Source organism: Hippoglossus stenolepis, chromosome 17 (genome assembly GCF_022539355.2).
Source record: "Hippoglossus stenolepis isolate QCI-W04-F060 chromosome 17, HSTE1.2, whole genome shotgun sequence".
Taxonomy (NCBI): Eukaryota; Metazoa; Chordata; class Actinopteri; order Pleuronectiformes; family Pleuronectidae; genus Hippoglossus; species Hippoglossus stenolepis.
Window position 1 is genome coordinate 3,040,012 of NC_061499.1, and position 22,461 is coordinate 3,062,472.

At 43.7% G+C, this 22,461-nt stretch overlaps 2 protein-coding genes across 5 annotated transcripts; one reads left to right on the top strand and one right to left on the bottom strand.

Moving 5' to 3' along the window:
- Window positions 1-2,472: 2,472 nt before the first annotated feature.
- On the top strand, window positions 2,473-18,408 carry LOC118124457 (semaphorin-6D). Of its 4 annotated transcripts, none has more exons than XM_035182292.2 (20): window positions 2,473-2,753; window positions 3,748-3,862; window positions 3,964-4,021; window positions 5,121-5,177; window positions 5,315-5,416; window positions 6,889-6,979; window positions 8,286-8,408; window positions 8,497-8,585; window positions 8,726-8,815; window positions 8,945-9,072; window positions 9,292-9,423; window positions 9,548-9,703; window positions 9,968-10,141; window positions 10,238-10,378; window positions 11,242-11,319; window positions 14,030-14,088; window positions 14,185-14,238; window positions 14,841-15,091; window positions 15,175-15,315; window positions 15,621-18,408. In XM_035182292.2, the coding sequence occupies exons 1-20, from the start codon at window positions 2,609-2,611 to the stop codon at window positions 16,902-16,904; spliced, it is 3,468 nt and encodes a 1,155-aa protein (XP_035038183.2). In that variant the 5' UTR covers window positions 2,473-2,608; the 3' UTR covers window positions 16,905-18,408. The 4 variants fall into 4 exon arrangements, with proteins under 4 accessions (XP_035038183.2, XP_035038185.2, XP_035038186.2 ...); XM_035182294.2 differs by having other exon boundaries at window positions 15,633-18,408; XM_035182295.2 differs by having other exon boundaries at window positions 15,175-15,306; window positions 15,633-18,408.
- Window positions 18,409-20,302: 1,894 nt separating this feature from the next.
- LOC118124482 (zinc finger protein 585B) lies at window positions 20,303-22,369 on the bottom strand. The gene is made up of 2 exons (XM_035182349.2): window positions 21,970-22,369; window positions 20,303-21,457 (listed from the first exon to the last, which is right to left on the bottom strand). The coding sequence occupies exons 1-2, from the start codon at window positions 22,166-22,168 to the stop codon at window positions 20,847-20,849; spliced, it is 810 nt and encodes a 269-aa protein (XP_035038240.1). The 5' UTR covers window positions 22,169-22,369; the 3' UTR covers window positions 20,303-20,846.
- Window positions 22,370-22,461: the final 92 nt, after the last annotated feature.

The window sequence follows — 22,461 nt, forward strand, 5'->3', positions numbered from 1 at the left end:
GAAGGATAAGGGAAGTACATCTCAATCTCTCTGTTTCCAGATGCTCCGACTCATCCTGTCACCAAAACATCAAATGCTCTCAGTCAGGTTCCTGAAAATAGGTCCATAGAGAGATGAGAAGATAAACCCCCGTCTGTAAAACCAACATAGCGACAACATGAAGTTTGAACCTGGTTTGATTCTAGAAACAGAAGATGAAACCGAATCAAACCAGGTTCAAACTTCAAACTTCAGATGGGGGTTTATCTTCTTATCTCTCTATGAAATACGATTATAAAATGTAAAGTTTATAAAATGTAAAACATACAAAGTATTTAAAATATGAAATATATAAAATACAGGAAATACAGTTTTATACTCTGATCAATTTAAAGTGTAAGAGTGAGAAAAAGACAAAAGATATTTCTGAGAAAAGTGCAGTTGTCCACGTAACCCCCCACACACACACACGCACACTCAGAGGATCATGTTAAACCACGACAAATGCACTTTAAATGCACACACACAATGTTTGTGTACAGACACACACTGTCTACATACAGCCAATTCTGAGACACACACACAGTGCAGGATAATCTGCTCTGTATAATCCGGTGTAATCCAGTCGTCTCTGATCTGTTTCCTCTGCCGCTCGCTGTCACGTCATGATGAACGTTATTCTTTTGTGGTGTCGCCGGGACTGATGACGACAAAATGTTCTCAGGAGTGATTGAACACTGAGTCTACACTAACCCAGCTTTAATGTCACTCTGATGTCACAGGTGTATATCTGTAAAAACAGTGAAGATGAAATAAAACAACATTTGAACGTTTGAAGTTTTTTGGGGATGTTCTTAATGTTAAGAAGAGGATGAAATTTAAGGGTAACATTGTTCCACCATAACTAATCTGACCCCGCCCCCTTAGACAACGGTAAATTGCTGCATTGTAGATCAGCTGACCTCTTTGACCCGACGCTACGGCGAGGAGAACTGACCTCGTTTACCTCAGATCCGTTCTGAGTGTTGTTTGTGTGTATTTTATTCAGCTGCGACCTCTGACCTCCAGAAACCAATTAGGTTCCTCTTGTTTGTATCATGTGATCTCTGACATCCAACATTCTCAGTCGCTCATGTGATTTTATCACTGCCATTGTCATGGCAACAACACATCTGTTCACTTTGTTCGTGCAGATGTTTGACGTTATTGTAACTGTGTCAGGTGACCAAAGGTGAGGTCACAGGTGTGTCACATTCCGGCTCCGCCCACTCTCATAGGAATCAACCTTCAAAACTGACGTCGGTGACGAGCGGCAAGGAGCTCAGACGTTTGCAGAAATCTGACGTTTAATCAACATAACGGTGTGTTTCATTTGGTTGCCTGTGGGTGGCGTCACCTGTCAGTGTCATGTTGAACACACTTCTTACGCCAGAGATGAAGCAGAGCGACGACGGGAGAGAAACATAATGAAGATGAGGAGACGACAGCGGCTTCATCAGTTTAAAACAGACCAACCCTAACAAAACAACATGACGTCTGTTTTTTTTTTATGATTTTAAATAATTTGTGGATGATTTTTATTCATGAAATGATTCATTGTAGTCTTCTGCTCAGAGACTTTTACATAAAAAAATGTTATGAAAAGTTTAGTGAAAAAATCTTTTGCAGACAAAAGAAAAGAGATGAGGAGGAAAGAGGAGCAGTGGAGCGTGTGTACGGTTCATTAGAATGTTAACGAGGCCGCGGACGACTTTTCATGAACGCCTAAAAATTAGAATCGATGAAAGAAAAGAAAGAAATAATAGCGATCGTCAGTAGCTTCAGAGGAAAAGATGGGGAGGAATGAAGATGAAGAGGAGGAAGAGAAGGTTAACGAGCATGGAGCTCGTTGAATGGTCTTTTTGTTGCATGTCACTGATGATGCAGTTTTATTGATTATAGAGTTTAGAAACGTCTCCTCTCATAAAAGTGTTGACTGTCTGTCATGTGTCACATTAATGCCCCATGATCCTCCACTGCTCGACCTCGTTAGAGGACGTCACATCGAATTGGATGCCGTTTGTCTTAATTGCTCCATTAACTTGTTGGGAAAGGTTAGCTAACGTCCTCAAAGAAGAACACACGATCACACTGACACAAACCCACATGCACTGACATACATACATACACACACACACATTGACACACATGCACACACTAGCACACACACCTTCTTGAAAGTGTAGTTTCCACAGACAATCAGTAGGGGGCAGCGTGATGTGTTTTCTTAGTTGGTGTTGAAACTTTATTTGTGTTTGTGTTACAGGACGTCTAAGGGGGGGGCACCCCCGCCATCTTACTTCCTGTTTGAGCCTCGTGCTGCAGTGACGACTTCCTGTGATGTCACTACAGCACCTGCACATCCCCTGACTGGAGGCTTCACCTGTGGTGTGTGTGTGTGTGTGTGTGTGTGTGTGTGTGTGTGTGTGTGTGTGTGTGTGTTTGTGTGTGTGTGTGTGTGTGTGTCTTTGTGTTGTGTGTGTGTGTCATTATTAATTCTTGTCTCGTTCTGTTGTCACAGCGGACGCCCACCATGAGCTGCTGACATCATCCCCCCACCCCCACCCTCCCCTCCTCAACCTCTGATAAAATGTCCCCATTTGATTGGTCGTCACCATGGCGACCACTGCCCCTGATGCCGCTGCTCATCCTCACTTCCTGTTTCCTGTCCGAGGCAGCTTTGTCCACGAACTTCCCCAAAGACCTGGAGCCAATTAACGTGGTCATCTCGGATCGTGAGTATTCGTCTGATTGGGCAATGAACATGAGACACCCACGCAACTCTGGCGTTTTAGGGACGATAAAACAGAGAAGTTTGTAAACGCTGATCAGTTTTAGTTTGGAAACTCCGGGGCTGCGTTTTAGACGAACAGAAACTGAGACATTTGGAAACTATGATGCTCACAGCTGCTTGCTGATTGGTTCTTTTCTGTCATGACGTAACCTTCACTGATTGGTCTCCTGTCACATGACCTCCTTCCAGAATAAAACAACCAGCATCAGCCTCAGCTCCCAGAACACAACACGGAGAAGCAAAGTGTTACTGACCCTGTTGTGGGTTAGGGATCAGCCCCCTAAGTATCAGTAAATGAAGCAGATGCAGTCTGTGGTACTGGGAGCACTTTACGGGTCAGGCTGGTTCTGTTGGGCTCCAGCAGCTGACAGAGGTTCATCCTCTGAGGAGAATCTAGATCTTTCAGAAGCTCATCAGAGGAGCTCAAAGGATCTTGTGGGTCTCTGAAGACCCTGGTCCTCCTCAGAGACTCGAACCATCCACACCAGCTCCACGGATCCTCTGAGAACATGATGTCATGGTTCAAAGGAAGGGATTGGTCAGTGGGCGGAGCTTTATACTGTTTGATCTCTTATCTCCAACCTAACCTGGACCAGGTCAGCTGTTCATCATTAGTTACCATGGTGATTTACCACGAAAACAAGTGAACGAGCTTCGTAGAGCTGAAAACTCTTAAACCGGAAGTTAACCTAACCACAAATCCTGCTTCTTAGTTCAGGGCCCAGATATTATTCAAACTGGTTACACCAACACGTGCACACTTGTGCATGTGAGTGGTCACGTGATGTGTTTTCAGGCGTGTTAGTGTGGATGATTATTTAAACTGATACAGATCCTAGTCATATATATCCTCAGCTGTCTCATCAGATCATGTTGGAAATTCATCGTTAGTAATATTCCATGTGGTCTCTGATTGATTGATTGTGTCTCTGCAGAGTCGTATCATTATCCAAGTTTTCAGGGTCTACCTCGGGACAACGAGACACTGCGTCTGGGCCTCGACTTTCAGAGGATGTTACGCCTCAACCACATGTTGTACATCGCTGCCAGGTCAACACACACACACACACACACACACACACACACACACACACACACACACACACACACTTCTGAACATGGAGCACTGATATGTTCTTTAATATCCTCAGGGATCACGTGTTTGCGGTGAATCTGACGATGGCAGCGGACCAGTTGATTCCTCAGCTGGTGAGTGACGTCATAGATGAGAAACATTTGTTGTTTTTTCATAAAAATATTTCTATCACATAAATTAAAGAAGCACACATCAAAAATCGTATCATTATTACTATTATTAACCCCCTGACCTCTGACCTCTCAGTCTCCATGAGCCGTCCTGGTTAAATAACGTTTCATTAACCAGTTTAATGCTGGAAGAGTCGAGTTAGTCACAGGAAGTTGGGACAGAATTAATCTAAATCAGAAGAAAGATGGACTGAACATGTTTTTTTTTTTTAAATCTAACTTTATTTATAACACGAGCCAAACTTCTGACCTGCTGCTGACAGGAAAAACTAAATTAAAGTTGAAATCATATAACTATAAACTTATGTAATGGCAGATTTTGCATTTGTGTAATGTTTAATAGAAGAACAGATATGTATTTAGAAGAAGTAGATAGCAAATGTGTTTCTGTGACTTACAAGAGTTGCAGAGGGGACTATAAGTGTTTATGGCCCCCACATGTGTGACTGAGCAATTGCTTCACTGCAGGGGTTACTTAGTGTGTCTGATAGAGATGGGTGAGGGGAACTCTGCATTGTATACAGGACTGGGGTCTTTTGATGTTGTAAATGAAGATAGGGGATGTCGGAGACAGATTGTCCCACACCAGAAGTCACACCAGGGGTCTGGGACGGAGATCTGAGACAGGAACTCTGCCCAACCTGGTCAGACATCAAGAGACTGAAGAATACCTTTTGCTCCTCGCAGGGAGGAGCTTCTGATTGTATAAGAATCTAAGGAACCTGCTGCTCTGGGCTCATTCTGTACACGTTACACTAGCTGGCTGTGTGGGGTGAGCCCACCTGCAGGTGGTAGAATTGAACTTTCCGAGAGACAATGTTATGTGTGTATTATTATACAATAGAAGTTGCCACCACACTTACAGATAATTAAGAAATAAAAGTAATGATGTGACTAAATTATGTTCTGACATAGGTCTACAGACCTTTGTGTACATATGTTTGTTTGTTTATTCAAATCTAATTTATAATTATAGTTGTGACGATGAAGATGATGATGATGATGACATCTGGTCGTATTCAGTTCTTCCTCTATGTTTCAGAAGCTGACGTGGAAATCTAAAGACGTGAGCAAGTGTACGGTGCGAGGGAAGAACAGCGTGAGTTTACAATGTTTGTTTTTCTGATGTTAACGTTTGTGTCATGAATCTGCATCTGAAAGAAACTCAATAAATATCAGGTCTGTTCGTCAACTGATTATAAACTGATCACTTCTGCTCTTGTGTGTTTGTTTCAGGACGAATGTTACAACTACGTTAAAGTTCTGGTGCCAAGAAACGACGAAACACTTTTCACCTGCGGTACCAACGCTTTCCACCCCACCTGTCGAAATTACAAGGTACAACACACAGACAGACACACTCACACACACTCAGTCACACACAGACACACACACATTCATAGACACACACATACACACACACACTCAGACACACACACACACACACACACACACAGACATTCATAGACACACACACACACACACACACACACATTCTCACACACACACACACACACACACACAATACACACACAGATACACACACACACACACAAACACACAGACAGACACACTCACTCAATCACACACAGACACACACACACACACACAAACACACAGACATAGACACCACACACACACTCAGTCACACACACACACACACACACACACACACACACACACACACACACACACACACACACACACACAGACATATAGACACACGGGCACACATCCTGACTGGTCGGGATGAAAACAGACTCTGAGAGTTGGACACTTTTATTTTGACGGGACTGAAACTTTATTGTGACTCGCTGCCGGCTGGTTTGATTGACAGCCTCTGACCCTGTTAGGCTGAAGCTTCGTGCTCTTAGAAATCTGCGGCGATGGAAAAACAAGACGAGGAGTGTTCAGCTTCAGTTTTGGATCAGAGAGGAGAAGAAGCTTTGTTTTACTGTTGAAATCTGAACAGGAGGTTAAATTAAAAGTGACTTTATAAATCATTTCAATCTGTTTGATCCTAAACTTCACTTTAATGTTTAAAACGTTTCTACTCTGAGGTCACACGGCTGACCTTTGACCTGATCAATTCTGTGAAATGATCTGACTGTTAGCATCACATCAGCTCAGGTCCCTGGGTTTCCTGTGTCATTATTATTATAAACTAACTATAACAGAAAATAAATCATTGTAGTTGATCATATCTGCCGTGAAGGAGGAAAAGACATTAAAACCACATCCAGTTATCACGTCTGTTTCTCCTGACCAAGATCCTTCATCCTGTTTATTTGTTGTTGTGTTTTTGTAAAGAAATCTCTGGATTTTCCACAGTTCCACCTGAAGTCTCATATCTTAACCAGTCAGGGTCGACCAATCACATTAAAAAAATGTAATCTAAATGGGAGTGTCCGGTGCGCAGAGAGCTGCTTCCTGTGGAAAATCTGCAACAACCAATTAAAGAGCAGCCTCAGGTCATGTACCTGAACCAGGAAGTTAATGTATTTAGGCCAAAATGAACCAAATACAGTTTGAAAACAACTTATATTGAATGTTCACAGGTGCTGACAGTCGACCAGGAGCATTGTACCAGTTAAATATTATTATATATTTATGTTTAACATTTTATACAGACTTCTGTCTCGTATTTACCAGCCGCCACTGATTGATTGATAATATCTGATAAGGATTGGTGTTGCGACGGTGAATAATAATCAGCTGATGTTATGAAGAAGTTTTATGATTCACTGATTTTAACGCAGCTGTTGAGAAACAGGAAGTTGTTCATTCTGCTTCCCCCTCATCTCTGTCAGATGACGTCGTTGGACCAGGTGGGGGAGGATGTGGTGGGACAGGCCCGCTGTCCCTTCGAGTCTCATCAGTCCAACGTGGGACTGTTCGCAGGTGAGTCCATGTGTTGACGTATTAACATGTTATCGTGTTTAAGCTGTTTGTACTGATGTTGTTTTCTGTATCGACGTGTTGATGGTTAATCATGTGAAGATGAAAACAATAAGCTGAACTATGAGTCCAGATTAGAAGTGGATCTGATCATTTCGCTAATTCAGAATAAACAAAACTTTTCACTTCCTTTTTCAACTTTTCACTTCCTGTGTTAAACTTGTGACTTCCTGTGTTGAACTTGTCACTTCCTGTGTTGAACTTGTCAATTTCTGTGTTGAACATGTCACTATAGGTGTGTTCGACTTAATGCAGCGCTGAGTTAACACAATGCATGCTGGGTAGAATTTTTGTCCGACTTCATCCATCGCTGCAAAACATCAATAGGTCACGTGTCCTTAACAGATGAAGGAGAGCGAGCCGGCGGTAGTCAGACCGTTCAGTTTCTCTCCTCCAGTACGTCATAGCTCTGCTCTGATTGGCTGAAGGCTCACAGGCATGACTTGTCTTGTGTTTTTATGCTAATAATTCAGATTTGTTTTCTGCTCCGTATATCAGCACATTTAAGGTGTAAAAAGAGAAACCCTCCTTTTTGTACACAAAAAAATAAAAAGATTATATACAGGGACATTATCTACCTCTTACCCTTGTAATAAATATAAATATATATATATTTTTGTGAAGCTATATAAGCACTGGCAGTGTGTATCTGTTCTGTTATTTCATGTGTATTATTTAATGTTTCTAATGTGCTGATTAGTGAAGAAGAAAAAACTTTCTCTCTGTTTATTTCTCTCCAGAGTCGATGTGATGAATTTCATCTCCTAACTTAGTCTTTGTATTTACTCACTGTAGTGAAATTTCAAATTTTCAGCTGAAACAAAGTTCTCAGTCAACTTTGTTGTTCTTTGTTCAAAAACATGAGGATTTAAAAAAACGTCTGCATGGCCGTTGGAGGATGCAGCCGACATCGGCACAGAGGCGGCTCTGCAGGAGAACATCTGTCTTACTTCGGCCGGCTCACTCCAGCCATGTTTTAAGGTCATGTGACTGGGTGACGTTTTGCAGCGCTGAATGAAGTCGGACAAGAATTCTAACCAGCATGCATTCTGTTAGGACCATCATGCATTGTGTTAAATCAGCGATGCATCAAGTCGAACGCACCTACAACTACTGTCAAAGACGGAGTCATCATGTCACTTCCTGTGTTTTATGTTTAACCTGAGTTCAGTTTAATCTCACTAAGTAAACAGACGAACCTGAAATTCAGTGTTTCAGCGTGAAGTTGATCATGTGACTGTTTCCTCAGGGGGCGACTTCTACTCGGCCACCATGACGGACTTCCTGGCGAGCGATGCCGTCATCTACAGGAGCCTGGGAGACGACCGACCCGTCCTCAGGACCGTCAAGTACGACTCCAAGTGGCTCCGAGGTGTTTTATTATTATTATTACTAAGCCATGACACATGAGGTTACATGATCAGAATAAACTAAAAGAACGACCCCCCCCCCACACACAGAGCCTCACTTCCTGCACGCCATTGACTACGGAAACTATGTCTACTTCTTCCTGAGTGAGATGGCGGTGGAGTACACGGCTCTGGGAAAGGTGTGATCATAATAACTCTTCAGTGTAAATGAAACAAACATGATGAAGTTCAGTCGTTACGTCAGTATGTTGTTGTCTCCATGACAACACCTGTTGATACCCGAACTCTGTATGATTAAACTCCTCCTCTTGTTGGTCAGGTGGTGTTTTCTCGCGTTGCTCGTGTTTGTAAGAATGATAATGGAGGATCTCCCCGAGTTCTGGAGAGATACTGGACGTCTTTCCTCAAGGTGACAATCAAACTCTGGTTTCCACGGCAACAGGAACTGAATGACTCTCAGCTACACTGATCTCTCTCTGTGTGTGTGTGTGTGTGTGTGTGTGTGTGTGTGTGTGTGTGTGTGTGTGTGTTTTCTCAGGCTCGTCTGAACTGTTCGGTTCCTGGAGATTCGTTCTTCTACTTCGACGTTCTTCAGTCTCTCACCAACGTTCTGCAGATCAACCAGAGACCTGCTGTGGTTGGAGTCTTCACCACTCAGGCCAACAGGTGTGTGTGTGTGTGTGTGTGTGTGTGTGTGTGTGCGCGCGAGAGAGAATCTGCTCCTGGCTGTTATGTCTCTGTGCTGGTGACACCTAGTGGCCAAAGGCATGATGTTTTTTATGTCATAGTTTGACATCATGTATCAGTTGATGTTTCTCGTCATACTGACGTTATTTAACATCTTCACTCAGCTCAGAAAGATGAACGATGATTTTCTCTTGTCAGTATCCCTGGATCTGCAGTTTGTGCGTTTTACATGGACGACATCGAGAAAGTCTTCAATGGAAAATTCAAGGAGCAGAGGACCAGCGACTCATCCTGGACACCGATTCCTGATGAGCAGGTTCCCAGACCGAGGTGAGAGCATTGCGTCATCAGCATAAAACAAATCATCAAATCACAGACTTAAGATCGCTGACGAACACAAAGATGTTTAAAAAGAAGAAGAGCACATATGACGTGACATGTTTTTGTTTTTCAGACCTGGTGTGTGTGCAGGCGACGGTTCGGCTGCAGAATACAAGTCGTCTGTTCAGTTTCCAGATGAGACACTAACTTTCATCAAGTCGTATCCTCTGATGGACGAAGCTGTTCCCTCCCTCAACGACCGGCCTTGCTTCACCCGCACGTCCAGCAGGTAACACGCAGGAAAACAGACCGGCCTCAAACCCGACTCGAATTGTGACGAAACACATCAACCAGCAAAACGTTGATTTGTCAATCACATGACGTAAGATGAAACAGTTTGCTGTTTTTGATCATCAGAAGTGTTGTAAAGTCTTTTCAGGTCTGTTAAATCGTTAAATTAATCATTAAGTCGTTTAACATTTGAACTAATATTTATGTTTGTAACAAAGTTTGAAATGTTTCAAACTATTTGTCTTTTTTTTCTCTGTCTCAGGTCCAAGTTGACTCAGATCGTTGTGGATGTTTTGGCCGGTCCCTTTAAAGACCGCATTGTCATGTTCCTCGGCTCAGACGACGGACGAGTCCTAAAGGTTTTGGCGAGCATGCATCCCAACGACAGCTTCGGCTCCAAGCTGCTGGAAGACATCGACGTTTACAACCCGTCCAAGTGAGACTTGTATCCTCTCGTACTGACGTCTACGTGAGCTGCAGAATTATCCGTTTTTAGACAAAAGTATTCTCCTTCCTTCCTGTGGTTATCCAGGTGTAACGTTCAGGATCAGGAGGACAGGAGGGTTCTGGGACTGGAGCTGGATAAAGACCATCATGCTTTGTTCGTCGCCTTCAGCAGCTGTGTGATCAGAACACCGCTAAGTCGCTGTCCTCAACACGGGCCGTGTAAAAAGTGAGGAAACGTTTTCAGATCCAGTAAAACCACATCTGGATCGAACCCTAACACTCTGCACCTGCCTCTGAAATACCGATGTTCAGACAAGCTCACTGATTTTGTTTGTTCTGTAAATAAAACTCCATAAATTTTAACTAAACTTAAAAATGTGACGCTTGACTTGGAAACATAATCAATAGGGTGTGTCTGAAAAGTTAAATATGATAACAAAAGAGTTTTATTTATAGACGTCATTAGACTGAACAGAGCTGAGCTTGCCGCCCAAATTAGAGGTCGTTCATCACTCACTCACACACACACACACACACACACACACACACACACACACACACACACACACACACACACACACACACACACACACACTGATCAGACTGGTGTTAATGAGGTTGCAACAGCTGTGACTCCACAACAGACAAAGTTTCTCAAAGATGCTCTTGAGTGGTGATGTGTCACTCTGTTTTTTTCCCCTGGATTGTTGTCGAGCAGCAGAGCGTCTGTCTTTTTTTGTTCAATACCATCATTGTGATGACATTTTGTTTGGTCCTCACAAATTCAAGGTATAAGTGTTGTTAGGGTTAGAATCAGGTTTAGGTTGTGCAGCCCTAGGCGCACACAGTCGACCAAAACGTGTGTGTGTGTGTGTGTGTGTGTGTCCTCAAGGTGGCACTGCAGATCATGTGTTATAAATATCAACATGTACGTGATGACGATGTCTTTTATGATTATTATATTAATGGTTCAGTCTGTGGGATTTAGTGACACCTAATGGTAAAGGTAAACATTGCAGCTAACTGAAATATATAAACACAACAGATGTTTTTAAATGAAAAAGAAATGTGAAACGTTTGTGTCTGCAGAGCCTGTCTGGCCTCTCGTGACCCATACTGCATCTGGCTGCGGACCGGGAGTTGTGCCAACATGGCGCCGGGTTTCAAGTACGTATCACCTCCCCTCTCTCTCTCTCTTTCTTCCTGTCACTTCCTCATCCATCTGACAGGTAATAAAGCTCTGACAACTCTGATCATAAATCTGCTGCGGTGAGCGAAATGTCGTATATGTTGAAGATGTAAATCCACGATGCCTTTCACGCTGGCTGCCAAAGTAAAAAGATGGATGTGAAGACATAAAGTCAACTCATGTTAAAATGCAGGAGTGGAGTGTATGTGCACGTGCACACTGTGGTATAAATAGTTTGAGATCATTCAGGAGTTTGTCTCAGTGAATCATAGAAACACAGGAGGAGAAATAATAATCTATAATCAATAATGACCTGATTTTCTGAATGAATCTGAGAAGTGAAGGAGAGGACGATGCTGATGATGGAGGGATGAAACGGAGGAAAGTGGAGTTTAGATAAAGATTTTACTCTCAAACATCATGAAACTGTTGCAGCTGAAGAAATAAAATTCTCAGTTTGACGAGTTAAATAATCCACAGTCCTGTTTATCTGAAGATATCTTAATTCTATTAAATTTCAATTGTATAGCGCCAAATTACAGCAAACGTTTTACAGCAAACTAATAAAGCAAGGTACTTACTAGTTTGGTCGAGACCTTAAGACCATTCTTTAAACATTTCCCAACAGTTTAAAGAATTAAAATGTTGATCTGAGGCTTCAGCTGTGAAAAGTTTGTGTTTTACAGAAACAATCCAACACATGCACAATTAAATGAGATGTTCCAGTTTCTCCGTTTGTAAAGTCCTGCTGTAGAGAAGAAATCCTGATTTCAGTCATCGCTCTTTTCCTCGTCCTCGCTGTCAACGGATCTGATGATCACTTTGTTTCCCTTTGAACGTCTCATTCAGCTGGTAAACTCACAGGAAACTATAGAAAACTAGAGCTGACATTTTAAACAAGAGATGTAGATTAAACCGGACAGGACGAGTGCGTGTAGATAAAAAACGAGACGAGAAATTAAACAAAGATATGATGCAAGAGGTGAAAAGGAAGAAGCCGAGCGAAGACGAGTGATGAAGAGGAGAGAGGAAGTGGGATCTGCGATGAGAGCTGCTCTGTTAAGAACCTTCGACCAGAGAGAAGAAAATCAACCTAAAGAAATGAAGCTGAGAAAACGTCTTAAAGATCTAAAGTGTCAGAGTTGAAGTGAAGAAGTTTCCTTGGACAGATTGATGATTCACATCTGTCTCGTTTCTTTATAACTGAAGTGACGACAGCACATTAAAACAAACTGTTAAATCTTCATCGTGTTCTGTGTTAAACTGAAACCTCCTGTTTGCACGCTGTCGTCTCCTGCCTCCTTGTGCAGCTTCAGAACATGAATATAAGTTGTATTTTATAACCTCCGGAGTCTATGTCTGTCTCCTCGCCCGAGTTGCTCCCGCCACATGAACAAGGCGTTCAGGTGCAGGATCTACAGCCGCTTGCTGTCGCTGCGGCCTCATCCTGTTCGTCTCAGTTTGTCCTGACTCACAGCTCATCCCACGCTGCCAACGGAGAGACAATGAGTGGTGAGGGAGATAAATATTGAGCGAGTGAGTGAGTGGGCGGAGGATGTAACAGATGAGGAGGGTTTACTGACGAGAGGAAATCATCTCATTATATAAGACAAATTGTGATTTGTCAATATGGGCTATATGAATAAAATTTGATTGATAAAAAACATGTTCAAATGTAGAAAATAATTAAAGTCAGAGTTGAAATAAAAAACAGATGTTATCACGTCTGTCGACTGTGAACGTGTTTACTGATGGACCACAGATTAAATCCACCACACGAGTCGCAGCTAAATAACTTAGCATAGTTTCTGCCTCGCCTCAAGGCACCGCTGGTTCCTTCCACGCACTCGCCATGACATCACCACAGTCCAAGTCAGTCTCATTTAAAAGTCCACAAAGTCTGGTGCTTACCGAGAAGTAGAATGTTCCTTTTCTCAGTGATCCACTCGCTGTATTCCACTGACGCTGGTCGATCACCTGCCTTATACCCACCATGGTCTCTGCTCCCCCACCTGAGGATAGCAAGCTGGAGGGAGAAGCGCCGTGCTCCCCCAGCCACGGATGTCCACCCCAACGCCACCAGATGATCCAGGGGTTTGAATCAGGCCCAAGACTCTGTATGTTTTTAAGACATGTTGATGTATGTTGACGAGAAGTCAAATTACCTTCAAAGGGTTTTTAAAAACATGAATCTATAAAAACTTTAAATGAAGTCTCTTGATTCATCTAGGACTTGTTTCTGACTCGTCTCTGAATTGTCTGAAGGTTGGAGGGAAACGTCAGTGGACACGTTAAACAAACTCTTAGGCGGAGACGCCACGAGAAATTAAATGGCTTCATTTACTGGAGACGCACTGACCTGAACACCACTTCACTTTTCCTGCTGCGGAGACGCAGTGGATGAGAATTCGTGCATAATGGCCGCCGTTTGTCACTATGTGTCTCCTGATTGGTCGGGTTTCAACCTCCTCTAATTAGTCGTCTGTCTCCTCGGTCGACCTCTGAGTGTCTGCACACTGAACAATGAGCTGGAGATGACGGATGTGACATAATGTAATTAGCATTGTCTTGACTCTGGTCACCGTGGATACATATCAATTAAATCCCAAACAGCGGTAACCCCTGGCAACCGGACTGAGAGTCTGTGTCTGGTTCTTCGCTCCATGTTCTATTCCCGTGTTTCCTCAGGTCGGGGTTTGAGCAGGATATCGAGGGCGACCACTCGCTCCTCGATGACGGCTGCCAGGGTGAGAGAACTACACGTCTGATACAGACATTTAACTACACAATAAGATCAATGACATATTTTCTGGCAGTTTTTTTATTTATTTAATTTTTTGCAGGTGACGTTTTCGTTATGACACGAAACCAAGAGTCCGGAGTTGACTCCGCCTTCGGTAAGAAGCTCCTTTGGTTTTTGTTTGATTTCAGCTGCAGAGAATCATGGGAGAGGGAGTTCTGTGTACAAAGCTAACCCACGGAGTGCGCCCCTTCATGTTTTCAACATAGTGTCATGACATAAACCCGTCGTCATGCTGCAGCGCGGGGGCTACGTTTCATGCAACAATTTCTGTTCATGTAAATGATGGTGATTCTTCTGTGAGCTCTACGTTACAAATTGTTACAGGAAGTAGAGTCTATTCTGCTGCTGAGTAACGACCTCGATAGCGTCCAATTATAAGTGGTTTTATTGCTGATGGAGAAGAAGATGATCATGATGAGACGAGAGGGTTCTATTATAATATTATATAATTTTTGGACAACTCCCAAATAAATAAATGAAGATAATGGATCTACTATATCTTGTTAGGGTCACACACACAAACACACACACACACACACAGAGACATACACACACATTCCTTAGGTGAAGAGTTGAAATCAAGAGACATATTTTATGTTTAATATTGTTCACAGTTTGATTCTAAAATATAAATTTGTCTTTGACTAAATTAGAAACAGATTTATTTGATTGATTTTACTCATCCTGTGTCTCCAGGTGTTCATCGTCTTCCAGATATGGACCAACGCGCCGCAGCTAACGTCCACTATACACTCCTGATTGCTTGCGTGTTGGTGGCTTTCTTCTTGGGCGCCATCTTGTCAGGCTTTATGATGTCATGCTACTGCGGACGCAGTGCCGCTCACCGGGCACGGCGGCTAGGAAAAGACCCTGAGATGTCACTGCCTCACGCTCTGTCGCTACGATCTCTCGCCAAGCTCAACGGTCTGCTGGAGGGAGCGCCGAAGGTGAGTGAGTGGACAAGGGCAAGATGAACGAAACCTGGTTTCGCCTGCTCTCATTCTTCTTCTTTTTTTCCATTGTCCCACAGGAAGACAAACTGGACGTGTCAACTCCAAAGATGTACAGCTCCTTTATCCCGAACGGACGCTCCGAACCTCATTTGCACAGCCCCGGACACCAGGGCCTGTCGCTGGGAGACCCTGAGCTCAACGTGTCGCAGGTGAGACAGGTGACGACAGAGCGTTCAAATAAAATCTTCATCAATCTGTTGAAACAACATATCAGAGAAACTGAATCATCTTCAACATCAAGAGCAAGAAGATAAATATCAGTCCCATGTCTGTGTTCAATACAGATGTGATAAGCTTAGCTTAGCATAAAGCAAAGGGTAAACTGCTACAGGAGTCTTCAGTCATGTGACCAGGCTTTAAAATGCTAACATGTTGATGTTCAACAGGTAACATTTTCATGTTTCCTCATGATGTCACGACGTCTTTAATTTGATTTGTAACCTCTGGGCTAACTTCTCTTCAGTCTTTGTCGCAGACGGATGGTGAGCTGTCCGGTCTGCCCACGCCAGACTCCACCCCCCAGCTGCCCATCAAGAACATGAAGGCGCTGCAGCAGCATCAGTACGAGAAGAACCAATACTTCAACAACACAATGGCCAAAAACCCCAAGTCTGGATCCAGTCTGGGTTTTATGGCCGTCGTCGGAAACTCTTTCACACCGCAGGTGTTTCCCTACTCACATCACCATGGCAACAGTCTGAGCAATGGAGCAGCCCACGGAACCGGCACTTCTTCAACATCGCTGCACCTCCCTGAGGAGAGAGACACCTTGAATGAGGAGCGAGCAGTGACAGCAAGAGGAGGAGGAGGAGGTGGGGGAGGAGAGGGAGGATCAGAAGGCAGAGTCTACCATCATCACCATTCGCAGCTGTCTCTTGCACAGACGGTGGTGGACGTGTCGGCGCTTGACGAGCTGCTCAAGCACATCCACGAGGTCAGTGCGTCAGGCACCGGTGGCATCAAGGTCCTCACCTCCATCTCCTCGTCCTCGCTGTTTCCTGGGCCGTCGTCCTCTGGGGGGCAACATCATCCCCTTGATCAGGGTCACCAGACGCACACCCACCACAACAACCACAGCCATCACCATAGCAACCACCACTGCATCAACAGCAACTGTGGAGGTTGTCGTCACCACCAGCAGAAGATCCCAGAGACTGAATGTGCGTTGTACAACAGCACCGCCGCGCTGCCGAGGGACGCCCTTCCCAAACGTTTGGACGCACCCTCCCAAAATTCTGCCTCCTCCTTCGCCACCTCCTCTTCTTCCTCCTCTTCATCCTCTAACAATCCTACTTCCTCCACATCCATTCCTTCTGCCTCCTCTTCCTCCTCCTCCACACCGCTCCAGCCAAAGGGGATCCCAGAGAGATTTGGAGGAAGCAGTGTCTCTGTGGCACGCCACCACTCCCAACGCCACTCGCTAATCAAAATGGGCAGTGGGGGAGTTGCTGTTCCCCGTCACCACAGCTTCAACCAGCGGGGGGCACAGCATGCTAACTTTCTAGCCAGGATGAACACCAACAGCAGCAGCAATGGCCCCCCGGCCAGAAACCACTGTGAGAGCCAGCGGCCGTCGGTCGCCAGCACCTGCCTGACGCGGCAGCACAGTTACACCGAGGGGCCACACGTGCAGCGGGCAGCGATCGTCCGGAGAACGGCTTCGCTCAAACCTCAAGTCCCGCCTAAACCCTTGTTCCTGCCAAACACAGCGGCATCAGCAACAGAGGTGGGAAAATACAACTACTGAAACTGTGAGAGGAGGTGGTGCCATGATGGTTGCTGCCATCCTCTCTGAGTGAAACACCCGACACGCTGCTGCCACATGACAAAACAAGAGCGTTGATGGGACGAAAGCCACAGAGGACTCATCAGAGCTTCCTGTGGCCCCTTATTGTGACTCTTTAGTTGTGGTGATTTTCCTGCCGCTGAGACAAGGGCCAGCGCCGCCACCGCCTCAGTGCTTCATAACCACTGGATCGAGTCATGAACAGAACGGCACTGAGCATCGATAAACATCGACAGGAAACATTCCAGCAGTGAAGGACATTGATGATTCAGCCCTGACGTGACGAGAGAGCCGATCTACCGTCTCCGCTCGCCGCAGTCAGACAAGAGTCACCAAGAGTCAGACTGCGGCGGCCGGACGTGACCTGAATCCACGACCGCAAGAACGTTTCTCCAGGACATCAATCAAACAATTTGTGTTCAAACAGAGAAAAATACTCTCAAATAAAGTTGTTTGTTTCTGAAAACGTGAAAATGAAAGAAAAACTGGAAAAAAATGAGCGACATCATCGTTTCTGAAGTTTGAAAGAGTTTAATGAATCAACATGTCAACGAGAGAAAGAGAAGTGAGATCAAACGTGCTTCATTCAATTCATTTTTGTTAAATTAGTTTAATTGATCCTTGTTAATTACTAATTTACCTCAAACGATTTAAGTTGTCTCTTTAACCTCAGAGCAGATTTTTTCATAAATCAGCTTCGACAAAATTAGTTGAGAAAAGAAACTTTTGTAAAGTTTGATCTTTTCTTCGAAGCATTTTCTCTCTCCTGGTTTCTAAAGTGACGTCCCGTTGTCAAGACAACCTGACGTTCTGAAGTCCAGAGACAAATGACCGAGGTTTGTTCGTTTTCACGAAATGAAGTTGAGTCAGTTAATAAAGTTTTACTGAATGTTTTTTGTCATGTTTAAAATAAGAAAATAAGCAATAAACATCATTTTAGGCAGTCAACACAACCGTAGTTTAACGTGTTTAATCTGAAATCAGTGATGACAGTATTAATTATCGACTGTTCACATGAGAAGAGAAAATCCTATTTGACTCCATCGGGTTTTAGTTCAGTGAACAGGATTTTAAAACTTAAACTTTTCATCTGAGCGGCTTTAAAAACCAAAACAAAGATTTGATCACATTATTAATCTCTGGATCTTCGAGTTTCACTAAGATAAGAACATATGAAATGAATCATGAATTCTCTGATAATTTAGATAAAACTGACGTTTGTGTTTGTGGTCATTCCAACGTCTGAATTCAAACATCCATGATAAACATGGAGTAGAATTAAATCTGCTGGTCGATGGCGTGACAACTCGTCGCTTGTTATTCAGGAGACATTTCTCTCCGGGTGCTGTGGAAAAAAAACACTTTGTATTATAAAAGGTTTTTCTGACGACCAGAATGACAATGTAATAATTTCACTTTACTGCTGTTAATAATCAATGTGTATAAAGGCCACAGTGGAACAATACTTATATCTGAGGCTCTTATTCTGAAGTGACAAACAGGAAACAGCTGACGTTCTCATTCATATCCAGAAGATGCTGAGGGTCTCAGGGGTCCTGGTCCTTAGCTCCAGGAGATGTTGGGACCTCTGGGGGCCCAGGGGCTGTGAGGGAGAGTCCTGGATTCTCTGATAAAGTCTGTTTTACATTACATATCCTTTTTATCCAGCTGATTGGCCGATGCGGAGTGGACGGGCTGGGGTGTAAGGTTTGACCATGTCCTGGATGTGGGCAGCTACTGGTAACCAGTGAAGGGAGCGTGTTTACACACATGAACTCTGCAAAATATCATCCTGACATGTTGTGTAGTTAGTGTTTGTGGAGCAGCAGCAGCAGGTTGTTGGGTCCGACTCGTTCACACAGGAACATCTGGGGAACATCCAGGCGAGGGGCGGAGCCTGTAGAGCAGCAGGGGCGGAGCCTGTAGAGCAGCAGGAGGCCGGACATGACGTATAAACTCTGCTGTGGAAAGATCAGTGTTGTTGTTTACAGCTCATCCACACCGGCGTCGGCCCTCATCACCAAAAGATCTGGAACCTCCTCGTGTTTCCAAGTGGACGTCTTCGTCTTCTGTGTACGGCTCCTCTTCTTCATCCTGAGATGTTTGTGTTCTTCCAGTTTCACGTCCGTCACGTGTTAGAAACCTCATCAACACGCCCACTCGCTCACTGGGAAGCTTCCACACATTGTCCTGCTGTCTCCTCACATGGACTCACTCTGACATGTTGCACACATTTTACAAAGAGGCTGCAGGAGAAGATCCAGAACATGTCCAGAGACACTGACTCAGACATTTGTTCTAACATACAAAACCTGCAGAACATGTGAGGAACATCAATTATCAATCACATTTTATTTGTCTCATATTCACAAATTCCAGTTTGTATCATAGATGTTAACAAGGAGCAACTTCCTCTGTTCTTAACTCAACAAGAGTAAAACTACCAGAGAAACTTTATGAACAGTGAATAAAGCTCAGAGTCACATGTGAGGATCCTCTCCCAGGACACAAGTACAATAGAGGCTGATGGACCTGAACACATCAACAAATAACTGAGAACATCAAAACGTGTCAGAAACATGTCAGGACTTCAAATCAGGACTGAAAACAGTTTCAGTCTCTGGTGTGTCCATGAGTTCTTGAAGAGTTTTTATTGTCTGAATAAATTTCAGGTGGGCAGCAGAAACTGATGGATGCCCAAATGTCTTTAGGACTTTTCTGTACGTCTCTCACCCTGTCAAAATATTTAGTTTTCTGACGGTCTGGAAAGTGAATTGATCAGACCCTTTTTCATGATGTGATGCGTTCACAGCTGAGCCGAACGTGAGATTTGAGAGTTTTCAGATTCACATAGAACACATTCACATTTAACATAAAAATCTTCAGTAGAAATTTTCTCAGTGTAAATAAACGCTCATTGTCAGTAAATGTCTCGTCACGGAGTGAAAGATTTTTAAATTAAGTTTTTTGTACAGCACCTTTCATACAAAAAAAAGCAGCTCGAAGTGCTTTAAATACAATATAGATGATAAATATAAAACCATGTAACTCAAAATGAGAATAGATTTTAAGAAACATAAGAACATGTAAAATGACATTCAAAAAAATATAGGAGCACAGGAGTGTAAGATCTAGTTAAAGTCTGAAGTAAAGAGAAATATCTTACGTTTTCTTTTAAAGACGTTTACTGAACAAACTTCTCTGATATCGAGTCTGTTCCACAACTTTAAAAAGCTGCATCAGAGATTTTCTTTGGGAACCTCTGCTAGACTTGCTGCAGATGTTCTCAGTGTTCTAGAGGGAACATAGTTCACTAGAGGCAGCTGTGGTTCTGTTAAAGTTAAAATCATAAATGTGACTCAGAGAAAATAAAAAATCTTTATTGATCACAGGCTTTAATAAACAAACACTGATGATTATGTTTTAATGTTTAATTATTTCAGTTATAAAAATAAGAATGTGTCTCTTGGTCCACGTTAATAAATATGAAAACTTTTGATTTATTTACATGTCAAACGTCGTCCAAACTGATTAAAGAAGAGAAACGTTGAGATGTTCAGTTTTCAGTCTCCTCCAAGTTTGAATAAGGGCTTCTATTTTGAAAAGCATTCAACACAGTACACTGTAAATAAAGGTTCTTACAGTAACTGATGTAATAAATATATGAATCATTGGATCACTGTGATGATCTGAAATAATACTTACGATATAGGGTTATAACAAACAGATCCGGAGTGAAAATAAAACGTCGGAGGAGACTGAAAGAAAATCTTAGTCTTTTCCTGAAAAACATATATTATCTTTTCATTTATCGACTGAAACGTTTTCTTGATGTTTCTCTCAAAACATTTTTTGAAACTTTTCATGTGACATGATGAAAAAGTTTGTCACAGTCGAGACGCCTCAGCTCTGCTGCGTCTTCGCTCCAGCGTGTGTGCGAATGTGTCGCTTGTAGTTGGAGTTGTCGCTGAACCTGCGGCCGCACTCGTCGCAGCAGTACGGCTTCTCGCCCGTGTGGATCCTCAGGTGCTTCTGATAACCGTCGAACCGCGTTAGCCTCTTCCCGCAAATGTCACACGTGTAGGACTTGTCCACTTTGCTCTCGACTTTCCGGTGCACCTGCACGTGTTTGGCCCAGTGGCCGCGCTGAGCGAACGCACGGCCACAAATGGTGCAGATGTACGAGTCCACGACCTCGGACAGCGGAGCATCCAGGTCCGGCTGAGCCGAGCTCAGATCTTCGTCCTCTACTGACGTCCCTGGCTGAGGGTCCTCCTCCTCCTCCTCCTCCTCCTCCTCCTCCTCCTGTCTCTGGAACATTGACGGAGTCGTGTGGTTGTTGACCTCCTCCTCGGTTCCGTCGCTCTGGAACAGCTTCACGTCATTCTGCTGCATCGTCTGCTGCGTCTCCTCCTGCTGAGTGGACCACGACTCCTCGTCCTCCTCTTTGATCTGAGGAGACTTCATCTCGTTCAGGTCGACACTGAACCTCCAATCCTGCTGCTCACAAAGAGCTGAGGAGGAGGAGGAGGAGGAAGAGGAGGAGGAGAAGAAGAAGAAGAAGAAGAAGAAGAAGAAGAAGAAGAAAGAGGAGGAAGAAGAAGAAGAAGAAGAAAAGAGGAGGAAGAAGAAGAAGAAGAAAGAGGAGGAAGAAGAAGAAGAAGAAGAAAGAGGAGGAAGAAGAAGAAGAAGAAGAAAGAGGAGGAAGAAGAAGAAGAAAGAGGAGGAAGAAGAGAAGAAGAAGAGGAAGAAGAAGAAGAAGAAGAAGAAGAAGAGAAGAAGAAGAAAGAGTAGAAGAAATAAGAGGAGGAAGAAGAAGAAGAAGAAGAAGAAGAAGAAGAAGAAGAAGAAGAAGAAGAAGAAATGGATTTAGAGTCAGTTTTCAACATGAAACTATTAGAAACAACCGTCATTGATGTTCCACACGTTAAAATGCGTCCCGGAGTGTGAGCACCGGGAAACGGAGACTCCGGGAGCCGGTGCTCACACTCCGGTCAGGACCGACAGAACGGACACATCCACTCACCTCCGCCGCTGAGCTGCACCGAGACCCGGGGCTTCCTGCTCAGATCCAGCAGCCTCCTCTGGCGGTCGATCTCCAGCTTGGAGCGGGAGATTTCCTCCTCGTACTCGGCGATGGTTCTCCCGAACACTCCGAAGATTTCCTCCGCGGCCGCGCTGAGTCGCTGCGTGATGAGCAGCTGCAACATCTGGATCTTCGACATGTTTACCTCTCACACTTCCGGGTTCATGTCCCTGCGCATGCTCAGTGTGCAGCTGGGATACGTCACTGCCTCCTGCTGGAGGAGCAGAGCTACTACATCATCACGTCTTTGACTTTTTTATTTAAGAAAAGATTTTTTTACTATGATATATATTGATATAATAATATGTTAAGTTACATAAAATGAAAGATGAGCTGTTTTATGTGTATGTGTCATTGATGATAAATGTTAAACTGCATCAGTGACTTTTATTCAGTGTTTTCATACTTTTCTTTATTGTTAAATGATGAAGT